The sequence below is a fragment of the Panthera uncia genome, chromosome C2 (genome assembly GCF_023721935.1).
Source record: "Panthera uncia isolate 11264 chromosome C2, Puncia_PCG_1.0, whole genome shotgun sequence".
Taxonomy (NCBI): domain Eukaryota; kingdom Metazoa; phylum Chordata; class Mammalia; order Carnivora; family Felidae; genus Panthera; species Panthera uncia.
In genome coordinates this window covers 44,718,537-44,734,639 of record NC_064810.1, presented here as the reverse complement: position 1 = coordinate 44,734,639, position 16,103 = coordinate 44,718,537, and the positions used below count along the sequence as shown (strand labels likewise).

The 16,103-nt window shown below is 35.0% G+C and overlaps 1 protein-coding gene across 1 annotated transcript in view; it reads right to left on the bottom strand.

Moving 5' to 3' along the window:
- Positions 1-16,103, bottom strand: part of EPHA6 (EPH receptor A6) — an 867,771-nt gene that overhangs the window by 116,154 nt on the left and 735,514 nt on the right. The window contains exon 14 of the mRNA XM_049628043.1: positions 12,346-12,407. Coding sequence (XP_049484000.1) covers positions 12,346-12,407 — 62 coding nt within the window. The remainder of the gene's footprint in view (positions 1-12,345; positions 12,408-16,103) is intronic.

Genomic DNA, 16,103 nt, shown 5'->3' with positions numbered 1-16,103 from the left:
TCAGCCTGATTGCAGAGAAACATGGAGCTTAACCTCTATGTGCCAGAGAGGGTGAGCCTGACGGGGAGGTGATTTCTGAAAGCTATACATAATAATGCCTGCTACTTCTGAACACTGCAGAGCTCCACCGGACTGTCTCTCAGACCCCGAAGCAAAACATCCACCAGACTTGAGCAGTCATTGGCAAGTCACACTGTCTTCACAATGCAAGTAATGCAAACTCCGGATGATGCTTCTCAAGGCCCTGCTTGAAGCGTTCTGCTGCATAAACACTTTAAGCCTCTCAGGAGTCCATTCATCTTAGGTTGAGCTCAAGTACCTAGCCTGTGCTGAGGACAAATGTAGGAATCGAGTGCTATGCTGTCTTGAAATCATCACACCGTTGTCTATTTTTTGGAAAAAAATTCAAATTCTATGAAAACACAAATATCAGCACATTGCTCCTTTCCTTTAAAACCTTCCGATGACCTTCAGTGAAGAATAAAGTGCAGTATTTAATACAGACATGACCCTTGCTTCCATCTCTACTGTCATGTAACTTATTCTCATTCAATTTCTGTGTGTGTGTTTAATTCACCCATACAACTTGTTATTTCATGTCTGGTGTGCTGTGCTTATACAGTTCCCTCTTCCAGGAATGTCCATGTAGTCTTTGGTCACGTGAATTTTTCAGGAGAAGTATCATGTCTTCTAGGAGGTCTTGGATGAATCCCCAAGTTCATTCTTTCAAATAATTCTCACTGAGAATCTACTACAGGTCAGTTATTGCTCTAACTGCTAGAGTCAGAGTGGGAATCAAAAGAGAAAGGTGCCTGTTCCAGTAGCACCAACATTTAATTAGAGGCAGAAAGACAGAAAATAAATAGGTAAGAAATACATGAGATACTTTTAAATAATGAAGAACTGTAAAATAAATAAAATGGAGTAATGTGAAAAGAAGATGATGTGATGGAGGGTGTGAGTAGTTCCCAGCAGGAACAAATGGCTTAAGTTGAGAATGAGTTTGGCATGCTTGATGAATAAAAGCCAATGAGGCCAGGACTTGTTGAGTGACAGGGAGACTAAAGAGGTAGGCACAGGCAATATCAGGTAGGGTCATGTAAGCTATGGTGAATGGTCTGAAATATATTCTAAAATAATGACAAGTTAGAGAAAAATTTTGATTGATTGATTGAGAATGTGAACAAGTGGGGGAGGGGCAGAGAGAGGGAGCAAAAGAGAATCTGCACTATCGGTGTAGAGCCTGATGTGGGGCTCGAACTCATCGTGGGGCTCGAACTCATGAAACATGACCTGAGCCAAAGTTGGTTCGAGAAGTTAGAGAAGAATTTTAATTGGGGAGTGATAAACTCTGACTTGCAAATGAAAACGTTAGCAGAGAGATCAAGCTGGAGGCTTTTAGAGTAACACAGGAGAGAGAAACTGGTGACTTGAATCACAGTTGAGATCTACTTTCAAGGCATAGCCAGCAGGACCTACAATACATTGGACCAGTCAGGAAAGTGGAAGAATAAACTGGGACCAAGTTTCTTTCTTTATTGCTCTCAAAGCATCCTGTCTACACCAACACTGGTTAAAACCATATGCATATATGTCTGTCTCTCTCACTGGCTTGAACATAATCTCATCTAGGGCAACTGTCTCAGTCATCTTTGAAATCTCAGGACCTAGAACCATATCTGGCATGTGGCAGATATTCAACAGATATTCACTGGATTGAACTGAACTGAATTTATTTATTTTTCTCTTAATGGAGTGAAGTACTTCAGGCTATTAGTCAGTGGGAGGATACTTTAATGAAATATTTTTCATGGACTTACTATAAGAGATTCTTTGAAAGAATCGTGAGTGAAGAAGAAGTATTCACTACACTTGCAACCCCATCTTTACTTCTGAGGTTAAGACGGGTTTGACTCTGACTGTGACCATCAGATTCTTACATTTTCACTAAAGAGTGATGAAAAGGGGGCTAAATAAGTTAGATATATTTCTACTATATTTCTTTGTAGTTCCTCACTGGAGAAGAGTGATGTTGAACCCATCAAAAGAATTGCCTTACCAACTATCAAAAGTCTGTGAACCACAACATAAATCATTGTCCTAAAACTTTGTTGTTGAAAATGTGCAATACTCCTTTATATATAGTAAATGACTATAGGGATTCAGTGTCCTGAAAATGTTAAACATGAATGAGAAGCAGTGTTACATACGGTAGGTGATAAGCTGCTGTTATAGAGTAGAATTAATAAAAATCGCACGTCATCATTTAGCAAACATTTACAGAGAATCCAATTCATTGTGCAGTGTCTTGGTTACCTACAATAAATAAATCAACTTCAAAGATTCCTCACAAATCTGGTGTAATGACACTATTGGATAATGACAATTGATGCTCTAAAATGAAATAATGAAGTTTGATTCATATGCATGTCAAAAGACATTTTTGATTCACTAACCACAAGTGATAAGGAAAGGCACCAGCCTTTCAAAACAGAATGACACAACCAGAAGGTTTAGTTGAAGCCTTGTAAAATGATTACTTCCAAAATGCTAACTTGAGCTATAAAAGGGCTGTGAAAAACATGTACCTCACTAAGTGGTTTACAAAAGACTGAGGTATATAAATAGCGGACTCTGTAAACCTCTTGTCCCCCAACTTCTGTGTTGCCAGAGCTTGGGGGATATGGGAGGATGCTAATCAACAGACATAAAGTTTCAGTTAAGCAAGATGAGTAAGCTCTAGAGATCTGCTGTGCAATGCACCTATAGTCAACAATACTGTTTTGTACACTTAAAAATTTGTTAAGAGAGTAGATCTCCTGTTAAGTGTTATTTCCAGAAGAAAAAAAATCTATTTGTGTTTACAAGTCCATGTAAAAGAAGCAAACTCTGGAGGAATTAAAATAGTATTTGTGAATCACAAGCAATAGTATGAGTTAGTTTAACCATATATCTTGTTAAAATCTATGATGATGAGAGAATGAGAGCTTAGAATAGGGTATGTGTGTGGGGTCCAGGTTATAGGTGATTCAACGAGGTGGAAAAAGACCTAACCTGTGGATAAGAGGAGATGGGGAGTGTGTGCCACGACATGGGATTTAAAACAGTAAAAGTTGGATATTTGAGGAGCTAGGAAGAGGACATGAATAAAGGGATGGATGCCACAGAAAAATGGACTCAAAAAAATTTTTGCCCAAGGCAAATCATGTAGAAGGGAGAAAAACACTCTTTTTTGGTTTTGAAGGAAACTCCTGGCCCATTTCGGTATTGGAAGTTACATCCTTTAGCTGTGGTCTGTGTTAAAGAGGCTTTTATGGATCTGCCTAGGGACTTAAGCAATATCTTTGAAAGAAATATTTATGGGAAAGTGCATTTGAGTTTTCAAAAATTGATTTATAAGTGACTTTGCAGAAAACAGACCTTGGAGGGTTACTTCTATAACTTAAGTTTAAAGTTAAATTTCAGTTTTTATATGTTCCTAAATCAGAAATTTGACCATGCTGTGACTTTAAAAAATACTCCTGAATTTGAAAAAGAAATGGCTAAGGTTATTTATAGATTTGAAAAGACCAAGTCATTTTTTGTTTTAAAATAATCACTGAACAAATAAGAGTTAGTAACTCCTTTTTACTGAAGTCTTGGTTCTTGTGGCCTCCCCAGTTGAAAATCTTATTATAATTTCCTGTGGAATATTTACTAAATCCTCCAAGGCTTTTTCTTTTGTAGTCATTATGGATTTGCACTTAAGCTAGGCAGAGCTGGAAAGGCTACCAATAACAGAATCAGAAATTTCAATCACAAGGAAACTAAAAATGTCATTTCTAAAATACCGAAAAAAATCTAGGAAGAGAGTAGATATGGATTTGTGAAACATGGTAGTTGGGTTTCAGAATTACATGTTAAAGGCTTAAAGTGAATCTGAATATAATATAGCTTTAGTTTACAAAGCTTACTACTGAATTTAATTTTTTTTTAATTTTTAAAAAGATTTTTGCTTAGGTTTATGCGACGGCCATCTACACTAGCTTCACTTAAGTAAAGCCAAGACAATTTAAACTTCTTTTGTCTGACATCTGGGGAAAGGTGTCAGAGTGCCAAAGCCTTGATGAAGCATCATTAGAGTGCATCAAAATTACCCAGGGAATATTTTACAAGATACATCTGCTTGAGTCTGTATATATATTTTATAAAATCTCTCTAGGATGGTGATTCTGATTTGCAAGCATGGCTGGGAACTACCAAGACTCAGGTCTAATATTTAGTTCCATAAATCTAAAATCTCCTGTATGGTCCAAATAAGGATGTAGGAATGACTATAGAAGAGCTCAGGAAAATGCATGGAATAGCTCTTTATATTACTATAATTATGAACACTACACCAATTTAAAAAATCAGCACAAAGACCTGTATGCAAAAGAATTAGTGAGGAAAATTGTAAACTACAACTTCATGGTACCAGGTACTACAAATGACACAACACATTTACAGTACTATAATGCTAAAAGAGATAAATTTAGGCTTTTGGAAGTTGATGATTGAATTTCTAAATTTAAAATAAAAAGCTCAGCCACCCATATGCTTGGTTCCAAGTACACCCTGCTTTCATATATTTGGATGCTTACTGTCATATTATTTTTAGAATAGCATTTGGTATTAAGCTGGCACAGGCATTAAAAATAATAACATTCATCTACATGAAGGTTTACATATATTTTTTGGAAAAAAAGGAATTAAGAGGATTAATTCAACTCTATTATGGTTTCAAAAAAACTACTGGTAGGTGAGTGTGACTTAATTTTTTTCACTGTTGAATATCAAATGAATGTGATGTAGATTAATTTTGCTCTCATACCCCAGCACAAATATAATTCCACACAACACAATTTACAAGAAAAGTGTGCTAATAAAATACAGCTCTCATTATTAATATATAACTAGCATAAGGTAAAATGCCATCTTTACTAGATTTATAATTTGACTACATAAATATTTAAAAGATCCCTTTAATTTTTTAAATTAATATTTGCTTTGCATTTGTTCAAGGGAACTCTTCAAATGACTCACATTGCTTTTGAAATGCTGGTATGCACTTATATGTATTATTTAAATACTCATATTCTTGACATATATCTAGGTTTTTTTAAATGGTGAAAATAAAACTATTTTTAGCCACTAGAAAAAACAGACCAGGAAGTAACAGAAAAACAATTTTAAAACTGTTAGTGACATCTTCTGAAATGTGTGTATGTATATGTGTGTATGTGTGTATGTATATGTGTGTATGTGTGTACATATGTATGTATACATATATGTATATGTGTATATATATTATATATTTAAAATGTTTAAATTAATTTTTATTTGTTTTCTTTAAAGTTTATTTTGAGAGAGAGAGAGAGAGAGAGAGAGAGAGAGAGAGTGCAAGAGCACACACAAGTAGGGGAGGGGCAGAGAGAAGGAGAAACAGAATCCAAGGCAGACTGCACTATCAGTGCAGAGCCTGATGCAGGGTTTGAACTCACAAACTTGCGAGATTGTGACCTGAGCTTAACCGACTGCACACCCAGGTGCCCACATTGTTTATTTATTTTTGAGAGGGAGAGTGAGAGCATGAGCATGGGTGAGGGGCAGAGAAGGGAGTGGAGGACACCAAATCCCCGCAGAGCCCCACATGGGGCTCAATCCCACAAACCATGAGATCATGATTTATGCCGAAATCATGGATGCTTAACTGACTGAGCCACCCAGGCACCCCTGAAATATATTATAATAATAGATACATTATGGAAACTTTAATAAGTACCTAGACACATATTCTAGGGGTTTTAGGTCTATTAACTATTTAATACGATATAATACAATAACTGTAAGAAGTAGTTATTGCCTATTATTGACGTTATTTTATGGATGTTAGTTTGTCCTTCAATCTTCCCTTTTGCTTCTACACTTTATCCAATCTAACAGCAAATCCTATTGGCTCTACTTTCAAAATACAACACAAAATCTAGTATTTTCCATCAACTCAACTACAACAATCCTCATCTAAAGTCACTTTCATCCCTTTACCTGGATATTTATTGCAAAAGCCTCCTAATTTCCTTCCATCCATTTGTACTTCACTACAGTCTCTGAATATAGCAACAGGAGTGATATTTTTAAGACACAGATTATATTGTATCTGTACCCTAAAGCCTACAACAGCTTCATGTCTTACTCAGAGAAAACACAAAGTCATTACAATGGCCAACAATGTCCCAATTCATTGTTTTTACAACTTGGTTGCATATTAAACTCAACTGGGAGAACTTTGAACAAATATTGATGCATGTGTTGCACCAAGAGATTCTGATTTAATTCACCTGTGATGCAGGCTGCAACTTGGGATTGTTAAAAGTTCTCTAAGTCAAATGAATATAACATACAGCCAAGGTTGAGAATCATTTCCCTTCAACATTTGAGTCCGTTTCTGCCTCCATCAACTCTCTGATTATCTTCTACCACCTATTCTAGCCATCACGACAGGGTGACTACATATTTTATTAACCCAACTGCAGCGTAAAAGGGTCAATATTAGCAATTTTGAAGGGACCATAGACATGAGTTAGCACTGTCTTAGGCAAAAGAGGCATATAGTCATAAAGCATAAAGACAATTTGTAGCTCCTTGGGTATAAAATGCTCCAACCTGGGGGCATTGGAACCTATTCTCTTTGCAACACTTCTCCCCAGGTATCCATTTGGCTTGCTCCCTCACCTTCTTCCACCTTTCCTCATATGACACTTTTCAGTAAGACCTGATGTGTTCACTCAATGTAATACTGAAACCTAATCTCACTCCCACCTTCACTGCTCCTGCTTTTTCTCTCCATCTGATGTACCATATATTTTGCTGAATTCTTTATTTCCCTTCCACTAGATTTTTTATCTCTGTTTTGTTCACTTCTGTATTCAAGGCTCCAGAATAGTACCTGGGGTTCTACAGTCTGTGAACACATATTTGTGCAAAAAAATGAATGAATGCTTTATCAGCTGTTTCATAATGGGCAAGTTACCTATTGTGATTTGCCTCAGTTTCCTCATTAGTAAAATGGGGATAATAGTAACACTTACCTCATAATGTTGTCGTAAGCACCTGGGGAGTTAATGAATTCATGGAATTGAGAAATACCCAAGTCATAGAAAGCACACATAAATGTTATCTACATTAGTTAATTAAAGATATTCATCTTCATTTTTGCTTTAGCCACAGATTCTTAGGTCCACACCTGGAAATTGTCACCCCTAAAACTGCCTTGCTTCAGAAATCTTAAGTAAGTATCAATCTAGTGTGTTTGTAAACCAGACCTCAGGAGAAAAACAAAACAAACAAGCCCCAATTTGTGGTGTTTGCCCATTTGTGTGGTGTAAATACTTCCCTCATACCCAATTTCAAGCTACTAATAGTTTAACAACCAGTTTTCTAAATTCCTGACCATTTAATAATCATCTTTTGCAAGCTGGTATAATCTGTGGTATAACAAACCACTGCTAGTACCCTAGTTTCTGGTACACTTTTCTTTTCCTTCAGCTCTCTCATCCTCACCATACAACTATCCTTCCTCTTTTACATAATGATGACATTTCTACTCGTGTCTAGTCTATCAGTCTCTTTATTTCCTTCTTTCTCTATCCTGGATTCACCAGTTGCTTACCTGAAAGATTCTTCTTCCACCACTCCAATTCTCCTTTAATACCGGTGTTTCTGTTGTACTTGCGCTACACACGACACTACCCCCCACCCCCCAACTTTGGTCTGATCAGCCACTTTTCCTTTTAACTTCAGCAATTATTTTAAACATTGACTTTAAATTAAGGTTTGTTCTCAAACTCCCAAATAAACTCTCCTACTTCATATAGAAATGCAACAATATCAGGTATCATTTCCTTCAATTTAATGCTTCTCATAAATCTCTCTAGGTCCACAACACACAACCCCATGAGTCTTGGAAGATGTGGAGGCTTCTACTATTCAAAGCCAATCCTCTACCAAGGTTCTTGATTTTGTACGTTCTCATCTCCTGAGATATTTTGCCTTGCCAATGTATGTTCTTTAATTCCCTATCCCCCAGTGTACAAATTCTCTAAATTTCTTTCTACTAAAAAATACCCTTTGCTTTTCTTTTTGTCTACTAGCATTTGATTTACCTCTTGCCTTGCTACCTCAGCTACTGTTTACCTAAAAAATGGTCTCCATTACCAACTCCTATTTATCTTTCAATTTCATTTTGCCCTATACATTCTGACTTCTGTCTGGGATCAACCCATTAAACATGCGCTTGTTGAGATGACTGAGGACTTAAGTAGTAAATCCCATAGATGCTTTCCAGTTTTTGTTTTCCTGACTTTCTCTGCTGCACTGGCGACAACTGCTTATTTGCTCTTGCCTGATGTGTAGGACTCCATGTCCTCATCTTCCTCCTTGTTCTTTTTTGACCACTTATTCTTAGTTACCTTTGGAGACTCCACTCAGCAACTTCCTCTGAGTGGCACATCACGGAGTTCCAACCTTGTTCAACTCCTTGCCTTTCTCTAAACTTCTTCCTAAAAAATATCATGGTTTGGGTTTTATAACCACTTTTATGCTAATGACTGCCAGATCTTTAACTTTGGTCAAGATTTTTCTCCTGAGCTTCAGATTTATATTTCTTATTGCTGTCTGGACATTTTCACTGCATGCTCCATAGACCTCTCAAATGGAATATGACCCAAATGAAATTCATCATCTCCCAACTACCAGCCCATCCTGTTCCTGTGTTGTATCTTCCTATCAGTTGGTAGCACTACCTTCCACACGCTCTTTTTGTTCCTACGCATCCTTTCCTGACCACGTTTTGAAATATGGTTTCCCTATTCAATCTGATCCTGTCAGCTTCTGTTTTTAGTAATTCTCCCCCAACCTTTTGGTTTTTTTCTGTTGTTATATGGATGACACTCCCTCTTGCTTGCTCATGTGACTGTGCTTTGCAAATAATGTATCTGTAACATCAAACGAGTTGAGGTGGCAGCAAGAGGCTGTAGCAAGAACACAATAACATATTAAACTGAAACCAGTGGTATTATTTTTTTGAACAACTGAATTTTGTGATTTGATCAACATTTTTGTGGTTGGCATGTGGTATCTCAAGGTTTTAAAGTATTTTATAACTATTATTATTTGGATTGCTAATTAATATTGTTATAAAAATGTAAGTCCAAAAATTTAGGGGGAAAGCAGTTGCCAGGTTAAGTGTCACAAAAAGCGTTTATGAAATCCATATACATAGTTCAAGAGAGATTGTATAGGGATGATGGTCAAGATTACATTTAATTCACACTAGTGTATTTCCTTGGAAAAGTTAGGAAAATTTGCACATCAGTAAGATCATACATTCTGAGCAACAGGGCTGATGCTCTCTTACTAAGTCAGAATGCATTTTTTTTTAAATTGAAAACACACACACAGTCACATACCTACGTATATCCCATCTGCGTGTGCACAAGCACACACGCGCACATACACAAACACAGGCACTTAACCACACCACCTCTTGCCAATATGTATCTGGAGGAATGTCCATAAGGATCCTGAACAATAGAAGATTTATGAATCCAGTGCAATATCACAGCCAGCCAGCTACCACCACTGTCACTAGATTGTAATTTTGTACTTAGTTTTGCTACCACTGTTTCATATAAAAGTAAATTGAAGTGATTTTCAAATATGTGGGAGACCAAAGGGAAATCTTTTCTGCTTCTAGCAAGCACAGAATGCTATTAATGAGCCATGGATGACTTCCCTACAATGCAATGCACTTAGCCACTTCCTCTTTCTGTGCTCACAGAAGCTGCGATTATCAAATTCTAAAGCAGTAGTTTGAAAAATGACTTCGTTTTTGAGAATTTGTGGGAGATGTATATATATATATATATATATATATATATATATATATATATATATATTGCCATGGGGAGTTGAGCATCTGCTATTGACATAAAGTTTATATACCACTTTGAGCTTCTGGGATAAAAGAGATATGATTACAAAGAAGGGTAAGAATATTAAAGAAGAGTAAGAAGGGAGTATTTGGCCATGTTTTTTTTTTTTTTTCTTTCTCATGCATGTGATTTTTATCTTAATAGAAATTCTATGTGCAGACAGGAGACAAGTTCACATGGGGATATGGCAGTGAACTTATAAAAAGAAGTAAAAGTAATTTTATTTAAAAAAGTGTATGAGAACATGGCTTTTTGAGTCAGAGACTTGAGTTTGAATGATCACTCTACCACTTAGTGTGTTATGTATTATTTTATAAGCTTTAAAATAATCAACTCAATGACACTTGTATGAGGTAGATGCTGTTAATATTCCCATTTTATAGATAAGTAAGCAGAGGCACAGAGAAGTTAGTAACTTTCCCAAGTCACAAGGTCACATAGCTGGAAGGGACAGAACCAAGATGATCTGGCATATATTGACATTCAGATTCTTATAGCAGTGGTAATGATAGCCACCATTAACCGAACATCTATTCTTTCCCAGACTGTGTGGTGTCTTACCTATATAATGTACAAAAGCCAAAAAACATTAGTTTTTAAATTTTAAATCATGAAATATACCACTTATAAACAGGTATCAAGATGCTTCTACATAAATATTTTATTGATAAGCTATTATCTTTTCTTTATAATATATTGTAATTAATTCATGATTCAGCAGGATAAAAAGGATATCTGAAGCTAAGAATTCTTTCCTAATTTGCTGTGGCAGTCATTTGATCCCATTTTCAAGAGCAATTTAGATTGAGTATGTGCTGCATTTATTTGCCATTATATTCAGCTCTAGGATATAGTTGATGCAAAAAAAAATCCATAACTTATCCCAAGCATCATTAGAGAATAAGTCATGTTGGTATATGTCTGATAAGAATGAGTTTTTGAATAAACATAATGGAAGGTCCTAACTATATATGCATTTCAAAGTACCATAGGTGGTCCTGATAATTTATTCTAAAATAATTTAGCACATTTACAGGAGAAATGAATACAAGTTATAAAATAACATCCTGAGAATGGCTACAGAAAAAATAAAAACAAATAGTTCATGTCCCCAAACACCTATGAATTTCATTTTGCTTTAAAAAGCATACTTGGTTGAGAGACTGCATTGTGTGAAGAGTATTGCTCTGTAATAACTTGACGATTTTGCTGAATTCAGCTTCTGGCATTGAATCTGGGCATCAAGTCCAGTCACAGGGTAAATATATCATTACTGCTAATATTGAGAGAAGTCAGAAAAAGAGGGCATGAACTCAAGAAAAATAAATGAAAATGAGATTTAAAAAAAGAAAGGTAAGATGCAGAACTTAACCAAATAACATAGAACAAAAAAATTAAATGAAGAAAGAATGCTTGAGACTGTTTTTATCCTATGAAAATGAAGATAACAAATAATATAATATATTCCAAATAGCAAAAGTCCAGTCATGTTATAAGTAAAAAAATGACCATATCTCTGCAGATAGATGAATATTTGAGAATACAATGACATTCAAATATGTGACCTCTGCTGGGGATGAAAAATATTTACTGTAGTAATTATTTTTTGTATTGTTTTTTTTTACTATCAATGAGTATTTTTGTAGCATATGATGGCTTTTTAAATATTAAAGACATTATAATTCAATTCAATGTATAAATACATTTGAAATATAACTTCAAGATTGCTCTGTTATTCTCTACTACTATGTGAGACAAATGATTTTTGTATACACCATACTTTCAAGGATAAGTCACTTTAAAAAGAATGCTTTAAAATTTTTGTTCTGAAAACAGTCTCTGCTAGGGTTTTTTCTTTTTTCTTTTGTTTTCTGAAAGTCAGGGAAACAAACTTAAGAGTGATAAAACCAGTTTTCTGATATGAACTTGAGTCATTATTCGTAAATATACATCGATTTAAGGGGCTCAGCATTATAGATCATGCATAAAACATCATGCTGAATAGTTAAATGTGATAAAACAAAATGAATGTTTATGTGAGACAACTGAGTTTCATTTAATCTCTTTATAACATCATTTGGAAATATATATATTAATAAGGCATGTGAATTTATAGGAGAAATCAATTATATTATTATATGTATATATACTCCTCCCATTGGTAACACACTAATGTATCACAGTATCGGAGAAATGCACCCTAGAGAAAATGTTGCTATTCTTCATGGAAAAATCCATGAATAACATTATGTAAAAATTAATTTATGATAAATGATTTAAATCTAGAACTCAGAATATCTTATTTAAATGCCATCAGAAAAGAACACCTCACCCGCAAAAAGGAGTCTAGGGATCCATTCTCCATATATTCCACCACAATCATTACTGGTCTGCCTGCAAAAAGAGCAAAAGAACACACAAGGATTAGAGCAATTACGGAAATATGTGCTGCAGTAAGAGATTTCCAGCTGTGGCAGCTAAATTACTTGTATTTTATTAATAGAAACTTCATTTGCCAACGTGCTTCTACAAAAGTCTCCCTATTACACATAGGCATCTCCCCTTTTTTTATGGCATCATTTCTGTTGAGTTCATATAAAGAATACAAATTAAAAAGGAATTAAGCATTTCCTTTTCTGAAGCCCTGCAATCACTTGTTTATATTATGTTCTTTTTGTCCTGAGCTTTTCCTAAAAGATCATGAACAAGCTGAAGGCAGGGTTTAAGCAGTCCCTGTAGCTGCCTTGGCACTTGCAGAACACCTTGTCCTACAGTGGTGCAGTCACTGTGGCTGAATTACATTAGACTGGGCATTTCTGAAATATTCCTAAGGCAAAGAGGAAAGGAGAAATTCATAAATTCTCTTTAAGAAATTATAAACCATTAGTCATAGTCTGCTTTTAAGGGCTTTTAAGTAGAAAAATGTCAGTAGATTGATGAATGCTACCAAGTTGGTGGGCTTTGCAATAGTTCTTGATCATGTCTTTATTGGACATAGATTAGATCAACAAAACACTGATGACAGTGCATGAAAATAAGTAGCTCTGATTTTGTAGTCTAGTAACAGAAGCTAAAATCAGAAACTGAACATCATTTATTTCTTCTTTATCATATCTATTTGCAATTGCTACAGTTCCCAATACCTCTATTAGGTAGAATATTTGACATAAATAACTTAGATTTGTTTCAAAGAAAAGAATCTATTTGTTCTGCCAAATTGCTCAAGTTTAAAAGATAAACTAATTTCAGATGAAGAGAAAATATTTACCTGAAATAAACATATATGACATACTTATTTTTTACTTCTATATTCCTTGCTTCTCATTGAAATTTTTAGCAATTGAATCTGCACTGTGCACATTTTTTCCTCGTAAGAACAAAGAAGATCTGGAAAGAAATTATGTGTACCAATGATGGAAATATTAGACCTCATATTGTAATTCATGTCTCTGTTATGAACTCAAAGCCTTGTGGGTTAAAAAGGGTGACTGTAACAAATTAGTACAATGTCTGCAAATGCTAGATTTTACATTTGAATCTATATTTTAAAGAAAGATGTGCTAAAGGTTAAATGTAGTAATAAAGCTCCCAATTTATCATGCATAGTATTAGAATCCAAAGAAATTTTCCATTTTGGTGGATTTCCATAATGTTCCTCAAAGTCATTACTTTCACCCAAACACAGATATAGAACTTTATCAGAAAATCCTGAGGTCAAATGAACTGTCAGCACTATTGTAGCAAAGAACTAGAAGATCCAGATTTTAAATATGACACTTTGTCATGAAATCTTTTATTTGGCCATTGGTTTCAGAGAGCTTGGAAACAGGAGCTGGATGCAAACACTTGGTTAGCAAGGTAGGGAAAATAAAAGATCATTTTTTATACTTATATATGGAAATTCTGAGACCGTTATTCTAGTTTCAATTGTAATGGATCATAGATGTTAAGGGGAAATGCTGGGTTACTACAGTGACTGCCTGAGTTCACCTACCCAGAGTTAACCCTTTCAATCTCCCTTGACCATGCTGCCAGAGAAACATATATATACCTCTCCCTAAGAATGTCAGTTTTGATACAAAAGAGCTTGCAAGCACTTCGCTTGTATTAATACAAATTATTATTAGCCCTATTACACAGATAAGGAAATTGAGATAGAAAATTAAAGCACTTGCCCATCAAAGAGCTAAGTGGCAGTGTCGAGTAGTCTGTCTCAGAGTTTAAGCTCTTAACTTTTATGCCATAGGTGCCTCTCAGACATAATTTATAGATAGAAGCCGTAAGGCTTATCCTCCTTTGCTGGACCTCATCTCTCCTAACTAGCCCTGTCCTCTCCTGCTCCATTTGTTGTTATTATCATCTATACTGGTTCAATCCTGCCTCCTCTCCTTTCCCTTTTGGTATTCCCCTGCCAGGATTATTTCCCAATTTGCTTCTCCCTGATCTCACCTCACACCTCTTCTGTGAAAGTCCCCATGGTGATATTTCCTCTAGTGGCATTCCCATCACATCTATTGTCTGCACTATGAAATGTGCCTGGTTCTATATTAGGTTGTTTTTCTTATTTTCCCATAGATGCTATGTCTCCCCCCATTCATTAGGTTTCTCAAAACTACCTCCCGTAAGGCTGAGCAGAGTAGGTGCTTTATAGTAACGAGTTGATTTTTCTCAATGACTTCGTAATTCCTCAGAGAGTAACACTGAAGTATTTCGGCAAGATTCTAATCTATGTGAATACCAAGTACTTTGAAATTAGTTCTATCTATAACTCCTTGGGAGACACTTTATACAATCTTAAAATTCATCAGTGACAAGTTTCATCTTCTCATTAAAGATAATAAAGAGTCAAATGAAGACTCCCCTGGTTTCTTGTGAATTATAAGCTTCCCATCTGAGCTCTGCATCTTTTGTATTTTGTGCAGTAATGCCAATTTAGAGCTGCTATTATTAAACTAAGGAGTTGTTTTATTAGAATACTGCTGGCATCTAACCTGTTATTTGTTTCCTAATGATTTTCTATAGGAGGGTTAGTTACACTGTGAAGATTACAAGCAACTTTATAGTCTATGATTACATTTTATAATCAACAAAATAGATAAGTATAGGGAAATTATGAAAGGATGGTATTCAAATATGTGGATAGGTGAGAGAATCCTATTGGCAACAGTGCTTTGTCTGTTATATTTTTAAATATGTAAAAATTATACAATACATTATTGCTCTTGGAAAATATATTTGGAGGTGATTCTATTTTTATATTTTCAAAACATTTCAGCTTTTCTCACCTGTTTTCCAATTTTGGCCACTTCCCCAAGTGCCTCATGTTACAGAATTAACTTAGTATTTGCTTTGTACTGAAGTCAATGGACAAACTCCAGGATTCTTGAATGTTAGTCAAGTCTCAACATCCCTAGACTTTTTTTTAGAAGTCTCAATGGCTTGCTTTAAGAAATTTTCAAAAACACTTCTTGAAGTCACACAAAAAAGTGAATTTCTTTCATTTTCCTTCAAAAAGTAGCCCAGAAATGTTTATTGGTATGTTAAATTACATTGGAATCAAAACCCTGTAAGAAATCACTTATTCATATCCTGAACACAATGAATCACAAAATCCCAGATCATCTTTTTCTGTTTTAGACAAAAATTACTTCCTTTAACTGGGACTTTAATGTACTATTGACTAATGATTTTTTTTTTCAAATTTACAGTTTCCTAATACTTAAGATGATTTTGATATGGGTGGTGTTGAGAAACCATATGGTGATAAGAGTATATTTTTCTTGTGCTGTTGTTAAAGAAAACAAAAGAAAGGAATTCTTTAAATGTTCTAGGGAAAACATTTTGCAAGTGAAATAGTGTTGTTTGTTTGTTTATTTGTTTGCCTCAAGAAGATATGTGAAAGAAGGGGATTGGGATTTAACATTTTCATATAAGCAATGAGTTTGTACTGGATGTAGAATTTTGTATCAGCTTGGCCATTTCTAATATGATGTCAGTAATATCAAGAATCTAAAGAAATCACAATGACCCCCAAACTCTATTGTAGATTTAAAACAATTTTAGTTTATTTAACATTATATCATGTCTATA